This window comes from Arachis duranensis, chromosome 9 (assembly GCF_000817695.3).
Source record: "Arachis duranensis cultivar V14167 chromosome 9, aradu.V14167.gnm2.J7QH, whole genome shotgun sequence".
In the NCBI taxonomy this organism is placed as follows: domain Eukaryota; kingdom Viridiplantae; phylum Streptophyta; class Magnoliopsida; order Fabales; family Fabaceae; genus Arachis; species Arachis duranensis.
The window spans coordinates 7,176,317-7,195,230 of NC_029780.3; the positions used below are offsets into that span (position 1 = coordinate 7,176,317).

The 18,914-nt window shown below is 35.1% G+C and overlaps 1 protein-coding gene across 1 annotated transcript in view; it reads left to right on the forward strand.

Moving 5' to 3' along the window:
- Nucleotides 1–16,994: 16,994 nt before the first annotated feature.
- LOC107464454 (cell division control protein 48 homolog C) overlaps nucleotides 16,995–18,914 on the forward strand; it is a gene marked incomplete in the record, with an annotated part of 4,765 nt that continues 2,845 nt past the window's right edge. Inside the window, 2 exon segments of the mRNA XM_016083370.3 lie at nucleotides 16,995–18,158; nucleotides 18,607–18,914. Coding sequence (XP_015938856.1) covers nucleotides 17,141–18,158; nucleotides 18,607–18,914 — 1,326 coding nt within the window.

Below are 18,914 nucleotides of genomic sequence, written 5' to 3' on the forward strand. Positions count from 1 at the left end.
TACTATGTTACTTTTAATATTATGCCTAATTTACTATTTACTAATAAGAATAAATACAAAATATTTAATAAATGGTTTTGAATTATTTGTTAGTCCTTATACTTTTACTAAATTTTTAATTTAGTCTCTATATTTTTTTCTTTTCAATTGAATTCTTACACTGCTTTAATTTTGTAATTACATCCTTTTTATTTTAAAAATGTTAAAATTAACATAATATTTTTATCAAAATACATGCGGCCAAAAATTTAATTAAGTTTTTTATTATAAATACCTTCAATTTGCGAAAAAATATTCAGTTAACTCTAATATTTTTTACACTAGAAAGGACTTAATTACAAAATTAAAACAGTGTAGAGACCCAATTGAAAGGAAAAAATATAGAGACCTAATTAAAAATTTGATGAAACTATAGGGATCAACAGAATAATTAAACCTTAATAAAATTTAAATATTTGGCCATGGATTTCTTATTCCCAAATTTACGAGGGAGTATGATTAACCACCACTAAAATATTTACAAAATAAACCCAGTTTTTTATTTTTGAAAGAACTGCTAATTAAATATTTGTCCCTTTAGTTTTTTTGTTTTACACATTCTTCCTTTAGCTCTGCTTCATATCAATGTTGCCTGTTTCTCCCACTCCGCGGTAGCTTGCTCACTCTCTGATCCTCTTTCTCTATGCCATGCTCGTTCTTTGATGCTCGTCCTGGGTCGTCGCTGGTCTCCTCTCTTTATCGTGTGTCCTCGCTGCTACTCTGTTTCTCGACGTCGCTGCTTTGAAATGGCATTCGTACCCTACATGGCTTCCAGTACTCACCTCATCTAAGGAATTTCTAAAAGGTACTGTCGTCCTTTAATATAAATCTCTATTATTGTAGTTCTGATGACTATATTGTCAATTACACCCACTACAAGAAAAACACCCATTCACACTTGAAAAGTGTAGCCAAAAGTGAAAAAAAATGATGCCTTAGACTACGGCTACGCTTTTTGGGGCGATTCCTATTCCGCCGTTGCCTATTCTCAAAGGCTACGCTTTTCTACACCAAGGACTACGCTTTTGACGTTTGGGAATAGGGTACGTTTTTCAAGTGATGCTATCCAAGACCAAAGGCTACACTTTTCAGCTTTTATTTTACCAGAATAGGCTACGCTTTTCAACGCTACTACATCACCTATAAAACGTAGCCACATTGTATACCATATAGCTACTCTATATAAGTGTAGCCTTAGGTCCCTTATTATTATTTTTTAATTTTTTGTATAACCATAGCTACTCTATATAAGTGTAGCCTTAGGTCCCTTATTATTTTTTTTAATTTTCTGTATGTATAAAATATTCTAATAATTTTTTATACAACATAATATTTAATAATATTATTTAAATAATAAAAATTATCCTTACACAATAATTAAAAAATATAATCTTAAGAAGTAATTAACAATCAAAATATAACTTAAGATAATTTAAGTCACATGAAACTTGTGTCACATATAAATTAAAATGCAAAATTTGCACTTTATATCCGAAAAGAGCTTAACAAACAGAAAATCATTAATCTTCTAATCTTGGCATAATGACTAAAAAATGTTCTAAAGCGCTTTCAGATTCTTCTCAAACACATCTTTTTCATGCTGATCTTTATCATTATCAAGAAAACTCTTGGCCTTAACAATTGTATCAGTGTTCATTCCCTTGTTCATTTTCAGTGAAATTGCTGCAAAAATACTTGCACTTCTAAGAAGTTTAAACAAAAAAAAATTCTTCTAAAGGTGCACAAAAAAAGTGTAAATAGAAATTAACTAAACCAAAATAGTAAGATCACAAACTGAGTTGAAATACTAAAATATATATGATCATCATACTAATTGTTGAATAAATAGACAAAGAAAAAGAAATTAATTGCTGAATATACCATTTTCTATCTTCACTCCAAACGGCTTGAACTTTATTGCCAATAGAATATTTATCACCCAAACCAATCCCAGCATTATTTACCAAACAATCCACTACAAACAAGAAATACACAAATGAGATACCTCTTTTCTCAAGTATCTACAAATGCATCTCTCTACAAATGCATCTCTCTCTGTCTCTCTCTCTATCTGTATCTTCATTTTCTAGTTTGATGTTTTGATTTGTTTTGATTGATTGCACTATTGCAAGTTGCTTATGATTTTAACTATCCAAAATAATTATACTTTTGGCTCCTTTTTTTTCCTTTTCAAAAAGAAATTGTTATATACTTATTGATTTTGGCAGGTGAAATGGATCCTAATTAAGTAGATCTTGTTGTCTTTGGTGTTCTACAACTCATCCGTCACCTTCAAGTTCAGTAAAGAACTAAAAATATGGTAAAGCAGACACATATTGGGAAATAGAACTCTCATACAGATCAAGCTGTAGGATAGTCTTGCAGAGTCAATTCAAATAGTTAAACTATAGTGAGTCTTAATTTATAAATTGATATCAGACTACTGTATGAAAATTGAAATAAGTTTGCACTACAAAGTTGTCTAATGGCATGAGGTTGCTCTAGTTGCCCCTTTTGCTTGTAGCAATGATATATGATGACAAGATGTTTAGTCTGGTTTTGGGAAGCATAATGATCTTGTTACCTCAACTTGTGTGATTGTACACTTATGCTATAATGCAATCAATAAGAGGAGCTACATCGAGGTATTTTGAGGGTAATAATATTAGTTATTTAATATTCCCTTTATAATTGGTAAAAGACATGCATGTTAAGGTATAAGTGGTCGTCACTTATTTTACTAACTTCACTTAATTCTTTTGTAAAGAGTATCAGCTCGATGCACCTGATGATGATGATGAGGAATATGATGTACAATTTGATGATGAATCGGTATGTCTAGTTTTTTTTTTTTTCAATTGCTATTCTCTTGATCTGTTGATCATAACCACCAAACACTTAAATTCTGTATTTGTTTTTTTCTTTTGTTTTGTTTTTTATGATTCTTATGCGATTTTGCATCCTGACCCAGATATAGATGATTAGATTTGATATGTTTATTTTTTACTGTTGTCTTATTTATCACGACCAAACACCTCAAATTATATAGTTTGAAATGTGATTGTAGCTGGAGAATCTACTAAAAGAATATTAGCTTCCACTATCTTGTTTTGCTACATTATTTTGTTATGGAATACCTTGTAGGACATTAGGATGCACTATTGATTCTATTTACACTCTAATTTGCATATTGTTTGTTTGCCATTGAAAGTTGTGTATAAATAAAAAACTATAACTTGAAGGAAAAGGCATATAATACTCCAGTACAGTGGGGTGTCGTTTCATTTTCTTTGTTGAACAATCAGTGAATAGCCAAGATATTAGGGTTTAACGTCTTAGGTCACTGATGCGTGAGCATCTTTTCTATCTTTTCCTAGTAAATTTGCATCTAATTTGTTGAGTTTAATAAAGAATTAATTATCTTTTAGCCAATATGGATACTACTTTGAGTCTTTTGCAATTTTGTTTATTTTAGGTAGCATTCGGCGGAATTTGATGGAGTTTCTGCAGCACAAGAATCAAAGGAGATGGCAGCAAAGAGCGACACGTACGCGTGACTGACGCGTACACGTGATTTGGAGCTTTTCATGGCGACGCGTGCGCGTGACTGACGCGAACGCGTGATTTGAAGAATTTCACGGCGACGCGTGCGCGTGACCGACGCGTCCGCGTGACTTGTGAAGAAGACCAGCGACGCGTCCGCGTGACTGACGCATACGCGTGACATGCGCCACGTGCAGAGAACGCAGAAAACGCTGGGGGTGATTTCTGGGCTCATTTTAGCATCCAAGTTAGGCGCGGATCCAGTGAAGCCAAGTGGTCCCCACGTTACAAGACGCGGAGTAGTTAGTTAATTCTGATTTAAATTCAAATTTGAATTTGAAAATAGGAAAAGATATTATCTTAATTTTAGATATTAGATTTTAAATTAATTAGGATTAGTTATAAAAAGGAGAGACTTCTCTTCTGTTGGGAGATTCCATTAGGGACATTCCATGAGGGGGATTCCATTAGGGAATTCTATACAAATTTACATTCCACATTCCATGAGCAACTAAACCTCCACTGTTAAGGTTAGGAGCTCTGTCTATTGTATGGATTGATTCATTTGCTCTTTCTAATTTTATTTATGTATGGATTTATAATTTAAGAATTATTTTCGCTCTTTATTTTATGAATTTGGGTGGAACGGAAGTATAACCCCCTTTCTAATTGAGTTCTTGTATAACTTGGAAAAGCTCTATACTTGAACAACAACTTGAAAACAAATTTTCCTAAATTTTAATTATCTGAATTTAACAAGATACGTGACATATAATCCTTTTATTTCTTCGGTAATTAGAGTTTTTGTGGCATATAAACTAGAAATTGATTATCACCCTCTAATTGGAATTAATTGACCAAGGAATTGGCAGTTAATGAATTTTAGAGGAGACTATGAAGGTCTAAGAAATTAGGGTCTAGTCACATACAGTTTGCCATAAATTAAATCCTGCATAATTAAATTAGTTAGTAAGAAAAGTTAATCTGGAAAAATAGATAACTCTAAAACATTAACTGTTTTCTCCATATTTTATTCCCAACTCATTGCTGCTTGCTTTCTAAAATTCTTAATTTATTGTTTAATGCTCTTTGAATACCAAAACGCTCTTTTCTGTTTGTCTAACTAAGCCAATCAATCAATCATTGTTGCTTGATCCATCAATACTCATGGGATCGACCCTTACTCACGTAAGGTATTACTTGGTACGACCCGGTGCACTTTGCCGGTTAGTCTGTGGGTTATAAAATACCGCACCAAGTTTTTGGCGCCAAATCACGCGTCCGCATCAGTCACGCGCACGCGTCGCCATGAAAAGCTCCAAATCACGCATACGCGTCGCTCTTCACTGCCATCTCCTTTGATTCCTGTGCTGCAGAAACTCCATCAAATTCCGCCGAATGCTACCTAAAATAAACAAAATTACAAAAGACTCAAAGTAGTATCCATATTGGCTAAAAGATAATTAATTCTTTATTAAACTCAACAAATTAGATACAAATTCACTAGGAAAAGATAGGAAAGATGCTCATGCATCAGTCACATTTTTCTTATTTTCTTCTAATAGTAAAGCGAATCTCTCTGATTATATCTATAACATTTATAATAACTAATATTTTTTATTCAGTATGGTACTAATTATATATTCGAATAAGCAACCATGAAGTTGATTTTTTCTATATTCTATCATGCCAAGCTCCAAAAGTTTCTTTTAAGAAGCCCATTGGTAGTGTTAGTGTCTCAAACCACAAATTTATGAGGTGTCCAATGCCTTGCGTGTTCAGATAACAAGACTGGAGTATGCCAAAAAAAATATAGCACATGTGGTGGTGATACTAAACATCAATAAGGACAAGTTTTTGGATAATCATGCTTAATGGTTCAAAGATTGTCAGTTTCAACAATATTGCATTATACGATGCCATTAAAAAATTTTGTAGTGCAAACTTATTTTAAGATATCAAGAACTCACTTTTTGAATATTGATATCATATTTTGCTATGTGTTCATTCTTCTTTTATTCATTGACTTGTTTTTGTGGTTAATTACTTGATATATTGTTTAATGAACAAATAAGTAGTTAAGTAATTATTGTTAACTACTTATTGAACTTTCTCTTAAATCAATGATGTTTTCTTCAATTGATTCTTTTTTGAAGATAGATTTATGAACTACTAATACACTATCATCCCCATCACTCTTTGTAGAAGTGGCGTGAGCTTTCTAGAATACACTTCTCCAATACCCAAAATATAAAAAGAAAAATGCTTTTCTTTATACTATAAGTCTGTAATTATCACTTTATGTACTATGCGATATGCTGGTGAAGCCTTCAAATCACCTTAGAGTGAATACGTGCTTATCTCAGATATGTATCTTGAAATATTATTTATGCAAGGGTTATTATCATCATCGATTAAGTTAAGAAAACAAACATGGACAAAGGCAAATTAGAGTTTTAAGATCTGCAAATGATGGGTTTAGCCCTCAAATGTGTGTTAGTTTTGAACTGAAATAATTACTCCAGGAATAAGAAACTTAAGCTTGGTGAAGCTGCTATTGTGATGTGAAGAAGTAGCTTAATGTAACTTCATGCAGGAACTATAAGTGTAACTTTTAAATAAATTTACGCGATGAGTTAATTCGAATGTGTATTATTTTGGATGAACGTAAACCACTTTAGTGAATTGAGTAACTTAAATTCAAAGCCACAATTGTTCCATTTTTAGCAAAGTCATATTGTTTTCCCTTTTTGGGTATTGAAATTGTTTACCAAGTTAAAACACACTACAAATTGTTTTTTTACTGTGTGTTTGGAGGGGAGGGAGACTCATTCTGAAATTTCAAATGTCACACAAATTAGTTCTTTTATAGCATTTTAAAAGGGGTAAGTATGGTTTTGGTCCCAAAAGTTTAGCACCAGAGTCGAAACTGTCCCTCATCTAATTTTTGATTTAAAATCGTCCTTAACATTTTTTTCGTATTAAAATCGTCATTTTTAATAAAATTTTTTGTTTTATTCCTAAAGTCTCACCGTCTCGCCGCTGCAGCCGCTGCCTCTCTCCTGTCCAGATCAACCGCGACCCTCTCCCCTCCTTCTCTTCTTCCCTGTCTCGGATCTCCTCAAACTAGAGCTCACTGCCGGCGAGCCTCTCCTGCTTCACCATGGTGCAGCAACGTGGAGCCTCCCCTGCTTCACCACCACGCAACGACGTGGAGTCTCCTCTGTTTCACCACCTCCAGCGAGCCTCCCTGCTTTCCTTCTCTCAGTCCCTGTCGTAGAAGGAATCAGAGCCACCACTACCTGTTACCCTCCCTCCACTCCCTTGATTTGATTCTGGGTTAGTTTAGCTGGATTTTAATTTTCTGTTAGTTAATTTTAGGTTATTGAATTGCTGAAAGTTGATGCTGAATTGTTGTTGTTGTAGTTGAATTAGCTTAGATTATTGAATTTCTGTTAATGGTTAATTGTATACAAGATCCATGGTTGTTGTTCTTCTGCATCTGGTTGTTGCTATTGAATTTGATGTTGGTCTGGATTTTCCTAATATGTTCTTGTTCTTGTTCTGGAATTTCCTAATCTGTTCTTATTTCTTGTTCTTGTTTCTTATTTTGTTCTTGTTTCTTATTTTCCTAATCTGTTTTTGTTTCCTAATCTGTTTCTCATTTTCTTAAATTTATAGATTTTTTATTTTTGTAATTGAAGATAAATTTGGGTATTTTTAATTCTTATAATTGGATTTTGTTAACTGTATTTAAAATTTTGAAATTTTGAGTTTTGTTAATGGAAGAAGAATTTGTTATTCTGAAATTGTTCTGAATCTGGAATTGAAGAATTTGTTAATGGAAGAAGAATAACAATTCTCCTGGAAGAAGAAGAACAAGAAGAATGAAATGGTGGAAAAAAGGGTATTTTTTTTCATTTAGAAAAAAAATTTATTAGAAAGGACAATTTTAAAATAAAATGCAACATTAAGGACGATTTTAAATCGAAAATTACAAGAGGGACGATTTCGATTTTAGCGAAAAACTTTTGGAACCAAAACCATACGTAACCCCATTTTAAAACAATTTTAATATAAATTGATCGTTAACATAATTATTTCTAAATGGGTAAAAATTATTCATGAAAATACAAAATATAAGGTCAAAATGTCCAAAATAGGGATTAACTTAGGAGGGGATATTTCGAGATAATTTTTCTCTGGCCTTTGACAAATACTAATAGTAAATATTGCAAAATGATAAGAAAGTATTGCCATTTCATTGATCCTATGAAGCACGGATACTTCGCTGAGTTGCCGTGTTCGCGTGTCGGACACATTTCGGACACGACACTCACCGACACTCGTCCGACACGCGTGTCTGCTGTGTCCAATCGTGTCTTAATAAAAAATAAAAAAAAATCTTTTTCGGACACGCTTGGATACACCTAAATACCATTACTTGTCAACATGTCCAATCTTATTCTAAACATATATTCTTGAAATGGTATATATTATTATTTATTAAAACAAAAAATATTTTAAATACTTGATATAATTAGAATAAGACATTAAAAATAATTAAAAAAATTAATTTATATTTTAATACCAATAAAATACAAAATATCATTAAGAATTTAAGATTTATCTAAAGAATACTTTATATTTTATATGTATGTGTGTTCCCGTATCTTATAAGATTTTAAAATTTGCATGTCGACGTGTCTCGTATCGTGTCGTGTTCTTATCAGTGTCCGTATCCGTGTCCGTGCATCATAGCATTGATCCTACAATCCATCGTATGCACTATATAAAGAATATTACAGAAATAGATTTGCTTATCAAAGTATGAGGACTATCACATATTTTATGTATCAAAGTCATATGCTCAAAATATGCTTCTAGCAAAAGAGGCATAAATCAACCTTCACATGTCATGCATTGTAAACAAATAGATCCTCTTTGCTCGCCAGCAGGTGCAAAATGGGAAACGAATACTTTATAGGTATTAACGTCATCATTCGCCATTCACAATAGGAAGCATATCACTTTTAAATCTGAGCAACATACCTAAACCTGGATAGCCGGACCAGTGTACTCTCTCGGGCGCATATAAAGATTTGCAGGCGTTCGACGTTCCTATCTCTACAAGCCAAGCATATTCCTCCTCTTCGTTATCACATATCTTAGGTCTATTTTGTGTTGCTGTAGTGCAGCAAGCATTAAAAAATATATATAACTGAGATGCTGATCAGATAATACTTCTCCCTTCTCTTAAGTGATTAGCAAGTTTTGAAAAGGATAATAACTTTCTAAGGAAAAATATTAAAAATCTAACTAAACTTATAAATCCTCTATCAAAGGCTTCAAAACTCAAGAAAGGGAGAAAATTGAGTTTATAGAACTTCTAAGATCATTTCTACCACCGAGTACCAATGCTATATTTAATGGTGCATGGAGTATAAGTGATAGTTCGAAGAATTACTTACAGAATGTTGAATATGGATAATCATGATAGTAAGTACATTTCCTTCTTTCATCTTTTCTATAAGAAGGTGAAAGAATGTTTAGCACAACACAATGTGTTAATACTGTAAAACAGTGTAGATTTCCACCATGCTTTGGATATAAAATCGATCTCTCGCATGGTGCAGTCATGACCTTATCGACAACTAACTTAACTAGTCTAACTACAACAAAGAAAAATTACAACAAAATCATTTTAAAACATGGATGTAAAATAGCAAGTTTTATAAGCCACTAAATTTGATATCATATTGTTTAATAATGTTGATAAAAAGATCTCCAGAGTAAGATATACAATTATGTAATTTTAAGTCCTGAACAGTAGCAGCAATTAGCCATAGGAAATTCTATAGGAAAAGGATTAATCTCCCTAATACTCTTCTTAATAATTCCCCGTAAATATTTCTGAAAGTTTAAACAAATAAGTTTCACAAAATAGATCATGAGATAAAATCAATAAAATCCTTTCCCTCAGTCATTTTTATTTTATATTATTTTACCCAACAAATCAGCATAATTAGAAACATCATTGAGTTATAAATGATACAATTCTAAAATTTACTCCTAATCTAATGAGTTCCCTCATGCAAGACACCATGTATTGTATTTTAGTTTTTCACAATCATTACCATACTTCCACAATAATAGAGATTAAACTTCAAACAAGAAAAAAGTAGAAACCTTATTCAATTAAAAATTAAAATAGTTACTACCAACGAAATCACAACAATCAAATTCAATCATTCAAGCATAATCAAAGACTCATAATCCATTTTGAAACCTTTCACTGGTTTATTATAAAATTCTTTTGAAATTAAAACAACATTCAATATTCTGGCAAACGAAGAACATTCAAATTCACATTAAATTCTCATAGAAAAGAAAATAAAGTACAATAAAAATAAAAATAAAATGGAACCTTAAAGGAGTAGGCAGAGGTGGAGGGAGAAGGATAGAGATCAGAGTCGCTGGTGAAAAAGAAGAACAGAGAGGCGAAAACAATGAAGTGGTGGACCCGAGTGTAGTGGCGGCAGCGGAAGCGTGTTGCGGTGTCGAGGATCAGAGAACAAGCACGGTGCAGGGGAGAACGAGCAACCGCGCGGATGGAGAAGATCAGAAAACGACCACGGCACTGAGAGAGAGGATCAGAGAGCGAGCTACAGCGGAAGAAGAGGAACAAGAAACGAGCGACTGTTGATGGGTAGCAGAAAAAGAGGCAAAAGCCCTAATAGAGCTCTTGACTCTTCTCTTTGAAACTCAGATTAAAGAAAAATGGAGGAATGTATAAAACAAAAAAAAATTGGAGGGCCAAATATTTAATGGCCAGTTATAAGGTACAGATTTATTCATACAGATTTAAGGAGGTGTTGACAAGTGGCAAAGATGATGGTGTTAGGGAACAGGCTTGGCAGGGCTTTATAAGGTTGTATGCCTTGGTCGGTGTAGGTGGAGCCGGCTAATGAAAGTTGGAGCCAATGCAGCAAATCTGAAATTGGATTTAGTGAGTGGGCTGGGCCTTTGCTTTAGAATTTAGTTTTTTGGCATGAGTAGACTAGAAACAAGATGACATAAGAAACAAAATGACATGGTGGAGTGCACAAGAATGCAGGCTCGGGTAAGAAATAAACAAAATCCTAACCCCAATTCACTAAGATCAGAATCAGAATCATCAAACTTCCTCGTACTTCGTGGTCCTTATCTTATCTGATTCACATTTGTGAATTTCTTCATTATTGATATGAAAGTCCGTGTGTTTCGTTTCCAATGTATTGATCAACTGAATCGGATATCAAGTTCACAGTGTTTGAGAGATATGGCCTGTGATGGATTTAAAATACCTGCAGATAAGGTTGATGAAATTGCGACTTATTCTGATGGCGACCACCTTTCGGGCAAAGTTATATACCCTGAGGAAATACTTACCTAGTATTCGACAAGGTCTGTTAGAAGTCAGGTGCTGTTAATAGAAACCACTGGCTACTTTTTTATTTTCCCTTTTGGTATAATCTCATGTTTTAGGGTTTTTTAATTTTTTGTGGCTTACAGTGGTTCCTGGTTGCAGACCCAGGAGGTTCAATGCATGGTAGAACAAGACCTTTTCGGAATAAAGGTGATTCGGACGAGGAAGTGGTGGCCGATTTGGTAACCGAGGCTTGCAATCCTACTATTACCATAGACTTGTGGTTATGATGGTTTATGCTATTGAGTTTGTATCTGTGTATGATTTCATTCACTAGTTAATAAACTATGCAGAATTTGAGTTGTGAGTTTGAGACTATGTGTAGCACACTTTCAAGTGATGATGCTGCTGAAACCACTTATGACAAAGTATGGCAGAAATTAGATAATACAGTGGATTAATTGATCTGTGAGATGGAGATGGCCACTAAGCAAGTACCATCGTAATTTTTCCACATGTCGAGTGTATGCTAGCCTTATGGTTTCTTTGTTTCGGTCGTGACATTGTTGTCTGTGCTCGTCGGTGTGCAACTCCATGTATGCCGTCGTTTTTGAAGGTGTTAATTTATGTGCTGAGTTTGTTGGCAGTCCGTGAATCGGTATGCTTTGATACATGATTTTTACTACTTCATTTAAGTAATTCTAGGTCAACTATATATGTGGATTGAAGCACGTATGTGAAAATTAACGATGAAAATTGTTGTGTATATTTTACTGAGGAACTTTATTGTGTAAATTTATTGATCTGGTCAGAGTTTGTGAATCAAATATGTGCCGGTGTGAACTTAAACTTCCACTCTTTTTAGCATGATAACTTATTTTGTAAAGTGAACCAAGTTGATCCCCTGCAGTTTTGGTATATCTGGCGACAGTCATCATGTCCGCATTGGCCTTGCCTTCTAAATAACTTATTGTTGCAGCCGCGTCTCCGTCGTTAATTTGTGCTATTTTTTCGCTGTGAACGTAATTGTACAAATCTCTCTTCGTAAACCGAAGCATCCCGTACCCCTCTGACTGCCCGATCATATACGCCATAATCTTCGATGTCGCAATCCCAAACTTTTTTAGACTATCAACTTGAGCCTTATCACTCTCACTTAATTTCCGATGTTTAGGAAGAAGATGATTAAACATGGTTGTAGCAAGAGGGTGGTTATGTTTGTCGTCTATCCTCCGGACTTTCCAAACCTGATCTTGCAAATCGTAGTAAATTTTTAGCTTCGATGAACAACCCGTGCGACTCTCCAGCTTCTCCTCCCTTACTCTTTCTGGACGATCGTAGTGTTTCTCATGCTTTGTACCTCGACGGTGACAAAAAAGTCTCGTCTTACCAAAACATTGTTCATTCGAGCCACGTCACCCTTCCATACACCGAACTCCCTTAGCCGGGAAAATTGTTTGTATGCCGCATAAGCAAAAACTTCGTGCGGAATTTATAACCCACAAACTAACCTGCAAGTGCACCGGGTCGTACCAAGTAATACCTCAGGTGAATGAGGGTCGATCCCACGAGGATTGATGGAGTAAGCAACGATGGTTAAGTGATTTATTTAGTTAGACAAACAGAAAATGGTGTTTGAGAGTTCAAAAGCATTAAAAAGTAAATTCAGAATATCAGAAGGCAGGTAGTAAATAAATTGTGAAATATGTATGGAGAAACAGTTAAGACTTCAGAGTTATCTATTTTCCGGATTGACTTTTCTTACTAACTATTTTAATCATGCAAGATTTAATTCATGGCAAACTATATGTGACTAAACCCTAATTCCTTGGACCTTTTTAGTCTCCTCTAAAATTTATCAACCGCGTTGGTCACTTAATTCCAATTAGAGGGTGAAATTCAATTATAGTTTATATGCCACAAAAACCTTAATTACCCAAATATAAGAGGATTATATGTCACGTATCCTGTTAAGTCCAGATAATTCGAAGTTTAGGAGAAATTATTTTCAAGCTGTTGTTCAAGTAAAGAGCTTTTTCAAGTTATACAAGAACTCAATTAGAACAAGGGTCATACTTCCGTTCTACCCAAATTCATAAAATAAAGAACGAAAACAATTCTTGAATTATAAATCAGTACATGAATAAAAATAGAAAAATAATAGTATCAATTCATACAATAGACAGAGCTCCTAACCTTAATAGTGGAGGTTTAGTTGCTCATGTTTCAGAGAGAAAATAAGGATTCATAAAATTATAAATTGCGGAATAAGATAAGAGAGAAGAGAGTGGCTCGAAGGGTTGATTATTTTTCCTTTTATATCTAATCCTAATTAATGTAAAATATATTTGCTAAACTAAATAATATATTTTCCTAATTATAAATAAAATAAAGTTTAAATCAGAATTAATAGGAGATTGCGTGCTTGCTTCTTGCAAAGTTGGGGACCACTTGATTCCTTAATAATCCACGCCTAACTTGAGAAATCTCAAGTTAGGCATAGCCTTGGCCGAATTGATGGAGAAGAAGTATGAACTATTATATATCGTTGGAAAGATCTGGAAGTTAGCTTTCCAACGCTTCTAAAATCACGTCAATTGGATCTTTGTAGCTCGAGTTATTTAGATTTGGGTGCAAAGAGGTCAGAGTTGACAACATCATTCGCCTTCTTCTCTTTTTTTGTGGAAACTCCATCAAATCCATCCAAATGCTACCTAAAATAAATAGAATTGCACAAGATTCAAAGTAGCATCTATAGTGGCTAAAAGATAATTAATTCTTGATTAAACTCAATAAATTAAATGTAAATTCACTAGGAAAATATAGGAAAGATGCTCACGCATCAATAAGCCTCTTCCTCGATACTGAAGACATTGTCCAAGAAATCCTCCGTGGACATAAAACCGGGAGCATCACCCTCACATATCTCCTGGCTTGGGCCGACCCCGTTCCCGTGGGTTTTGTCACCCGTTTCAGCTGTCTCGGAATCATTCTCATAGGAGTTATCCTCGTCATCCCCACTCGAAGAAGAGATACGGAAATACTCCTCCTCACTAAGCCCGCTTGAATCATCCTCTCCACCCGTGAACTGCAAGTTTGAATCCATCTTCAACAACAAAGGAGGTCAATCACCTGGAAGATGGTTAGTCGGCAAATAACTTATCATGAATTACTATGCGACTTAATTAAACACCCACATTGGAATAAGTAGTTAAAACAGGCTAAGTATACTTAAATAGCAAAACCAAACTTCATACAACATCGACTGTTCCTGACACTACATTTTTTACACGTCGATCGAATGCAATCAGTAGTCCCAGACGGAAAACACGGTGTGACAATCTCAAATCAAATACAGAGTAACAACCACCAAAATATTCAAATAATTAAATACACATCAAGTCTCCGCTTATAAATGATACTACTTATTTTCACGCACATTGAATAACCGGTGAACTAATCAACAATGCCACAACACCAACATATTTACATATAGTCGTGTCCAACTTAGGGACAGGGTGTGGATACAATCAATGAGCTTTTTATGTTTCAGCAAACCCTCAACACTTGCTCTCTGTCCAATTTCTTCAACCTGAATGAATGGATTATTTGAGCAATGCAGCAAAATTATCCAAACGGTCAAAACAATAAAGAATAACAACAATAACTGTTTTTAATTGACATGATAACAAGAACAAAAAAAAAACGAATGGTACCCATGCTCTATCACAACATTAGTATAGGAAATGTTTTCTTTGACAAAAAGAAAATAGTCATTCTTACGACAGGGACCTATGGTGTGGGAACCTACATTGAATATAACTAATTCAACACTTCCTCTTACATAATATATTTTACTTATTATTCACTTATCAAAAATTAAAAAAAAAAGAATAGCCTAACACTATAAAGACAAAACTAGCACAATGTAAGAGATAACTCACATTACTTAACCAATGGAACATGTAAACGTTATAGCTAGTCTTTTCAGCCAACTCTTACGCTATAAATCACATGATTTTGTATTCGTATCTTCGCTGTGAGACAGACACTACATACTAATACACTGAAACTTTCCATGTTTTTAAGTATGATTACTAAAGACTATTCAATTGTTACTTGCACGTTCTACGACCTCCCACTACACATCCACAAACATGTAAACAATTTTGTATGAACCTTATTTTCTGTCACAATTAACTTCTTTTTTTCCATAATCTCATTTTCGTTCTTACAATCTTGGCAAATCCATAGAAGGTACCTTCAAGACAACATTGAAGCATGGCAATGTGTAGATGACTCACTTCATGTATTCTATGCAATGACTAGCTACGCTATGGAAGATACACCTGAATGTCAAACATAAAAAGACAAAGAGGGATAAGAAATTTCAGCGACAATTAGCAATTGTAAATCAATCCCAAAAGTCTATAACACCAACAATTCAGTATTCAGGTTAATCGAGACAAGTTGGCATTCTAGTCATACAAATTCAAAAGGAGGAAAGCACGAAGGCAGTAACATATACAGCAAAACTGGATAAACCATGTATATCATGTTTCTAGTCGAAACCCAAAGCTAAGCACAAAGCAACGGACGTTTTCAACAGATTAATGGTTTCAGTTGAATTCAATACACCCAATGCTTCAAAACTCTAAAGCAAGACACCGTTTTCAACAGAGTATAATCCAACAGATAAAAAACTAGCCTATTCAAACCTGCCCCGACCCGGGAAGTAGTGCAGCACCGGCTTCCGCCCCCGCCCGCAGCGGTAACGTCTCACGCACAGCAGCAATCAGCGCCGAATATAAGAGGAACCACTAACCTACACTGGAGTTGGTTTCAAGCCTTCGACCTCTGCGTCTACCGCAGCAACACCTTCATCGGCGGTCTCCCTATCCCTTCCATTGACAAAGAAAAAAACAAAACCCATCTTCTATTGGAAGTTTTTTTTGGCATAGCCTACCTTAACAAGTTCACCAAAAAACAGTCCAACCAAAAAGCTTTGGCTGATGGCTCAGCCGACCCTACCATCAACAGGTAAATAAGTCCTGCAACAGCAGAGTAACGTGTCGATCTCATACTCATTTGGACAAAAAATATGTAAATCTGTATCAATTTAAATCTGTACCATAGAATGACACATATTTAATTATCGATTCTTTTAAAAATAAAAAGGGATTTATTTTATAAATATTTTAGTGATAGTTAATCGTACTTCCATGAGTATTAAATTTGTAGCTTAAATATTTTATTTTTTACTTTTATATTGTGTTGATCAGTAAGTAAATTTGGATACCAGTATAAAAATTGTGAAAAAACATTCTTATCGATATAAATGGCAGCTTAATTTGTTTTCTTCGAGTAAAGATTAATTAAGTAACGAAGAATATTTTTTACTTCTTAGTTAAACAATTCAACTACATGCATATATAGCCTAGGATGTTCATATAATAATTTAAAATCTATTTCTTGAAACTTTATTGGAGAATATTTTTTAACAATTATTTTTCATTCCAAGAATTTTCTCTAAAAAATAATCTAGACAGTATAAAAAATATCAAATAAAAAAGTTAATTAAGTTTGTATCAATGATCTAAATTTAAAGAATAGATATATATGAATTCATAATTTATATTTTCGTATATTAATGTGACTAAAATTTTTTAAAATAAATGAGTGAATAAATAAAAACTCTTTTAATTTATTAAAACTAATTATATTTGTAAACAAAAAAAATCTTATGTTAATTTGGACGTCAAACAAATTTAGACCTCAGTAATTTTTAACCTCAAATAAACTTGACCACCAAGTATAAACTAACCTGACCATCAAATCTAACTCATTAATGTGTTTCAAATTAACCACCAAGCATAAAGTAACCTCAAATAAACTTGACCACCAAGCATAAACTCTTTTTGAGATTGAGCATTTGTGTCAAATTTTTGGCAGAACAATATATAAATAATTATTTAATATATAAATTGCATGAAGTAACCTCAAATATACTGTTCATTTACATTAGGGTTTATTGTTGCTGCGGTGCTGCCTCGTGTGGCACTCTCTGTCCCTCACAGCCTCACTCCACCAATTACCAGAGGCAGAGTCTTCTTCTTCTTCATCATTCCTCAATTTCTCACAGACGGTGACATGGGGAGAAGAAACGGGGGAAGGCCACTGTTCGGAACTCTCCGTCGTCGATTGGATTCGTGCAAGTCCCGCTACACCACCGTCGATGACATCGTTAACCACCTCCGCTCCACTTACCCCGATTACCAGCGCACCAAGCAGCAAGCCCTCACTCGATTAGTTCAACAAGTCCTCGAGCCACGTGCCAAACCCGCGGCGCCCAAAGTCTCTCCCACGCGCAGGGTTCATGATGACGACGAAGACGATGACGAAGAAGGAGGTCGAAGCGCGCCGCGAAGGAGACGGAATACAATCGACCAAGGCGAAGAAAGGTTGCAGAAGATGGAGGCTTTGCACCTGCGAAAAAGGATGCAGGGAGAAGAGGAAGCTCAGGGTTCTGCATCTACGTCCTCTGCTTCAAGCTCGAGCGCGTCCGGGAGCAGCGGCAGTGAGGAGGAGGAGGATGATGATGATGATGAAGCAGTATCTATGTCGACATCGGAGGACGCAATTTACGGGGAGAAGTACGAACCTGCTTTCGATTTGATGAAGACGATGCTGCGGAATAAGTACACTCCCAAAAAGGATGATAATGTGAGGAAGAAGAAGCCAGTTGTGGAGGATAAGAACGTTGAATTGGAGGTGGCCAATAATAGCAAGGTTACTAACGAGCTTTGTGCTGTGAACGGAGGCAGAGGCAGAGGCGAAGCGAAAGCTGCTGTGAAGGATGTGAATTCAAAGGGTTCCGTTTCGAATGGCACCGGTGGTGGTGGCAGCGATGTTGAATTGAAACAGAAGACGGGACCCAGGTTCAGTGATTTGGGTGGAATGCAGGATGTTTTGGAGGAGCTGATGGAAGTGATCGTGCCATTGTATCGTTCCGAGTTGCCAAGAGAGCTGGGTGTTACTCCTACTACTGGAATCTTGCTGCATGGGCCACCTGGTTGTGGCAAGACCACACTGGCTCACGCCATAGCTAATGAGACCGGTCTTCCCTTCTATCAGATATCAGCTACTGAATTGGTTTCAGGAGTCTCAGGTATTTCATAATAATTTCCTTCCTTAAACTTGAGGTTTCATTTCTCATGTTCGTAGATCAGTATTAGGGACCAACCACAGGCATTATTTGTGATGATAGGGATTAGGGTTTAGGAATTAGACATATTATTGATAGACATTGTGAAATTGTTGCGCTTGTTCTTGTCAGATTAATCCTAAAGAATTTGATCTTTCTTCGAAAAATGGAGTTTCAAATTAGTGCTTATTACAAATTAGTGTCCTTGAAGGGGAGCCTTGGAGCAACAGTTGAGTTATGCTGTGGAAACTATATTAGGTTAGGCCTCGCACATTATACCCTTTGGGTGCGGCCCTTTCCCGGACCCTACGTTAATGCAGGATACTTGTGCACCAAGCTGCCTTTTACAAATTAGTGTCCTTGCTTGTTATTATTGCTTATTTTCATCCCTATTGTCCAATGAATTCTTAAGGTGCATCTGAAGAGAATATTAGAGAGCTTTTCACTAAAGCATATAGGACTGCCCCATCAATCGTCTTCATTGATGAGATTGATTCAATTGCTTCGAAAAGAGATAATTTACAACGAGAGATGGAGAAGAGAATTGTAACACAGTTACTGGTTAGCATGGATCAATCAAGTAGCTGTATGCAATCCGCTAATGATTCGGACAGTTCTAAAGTTCATTCTGGCCATGTTCTTGTAATTGGAGCAACAAATAGGCCTGATGCTCTTGACCCGGCCTTGAGAAGGCCTGGGCGGTTTGATCGTGAGATTGTT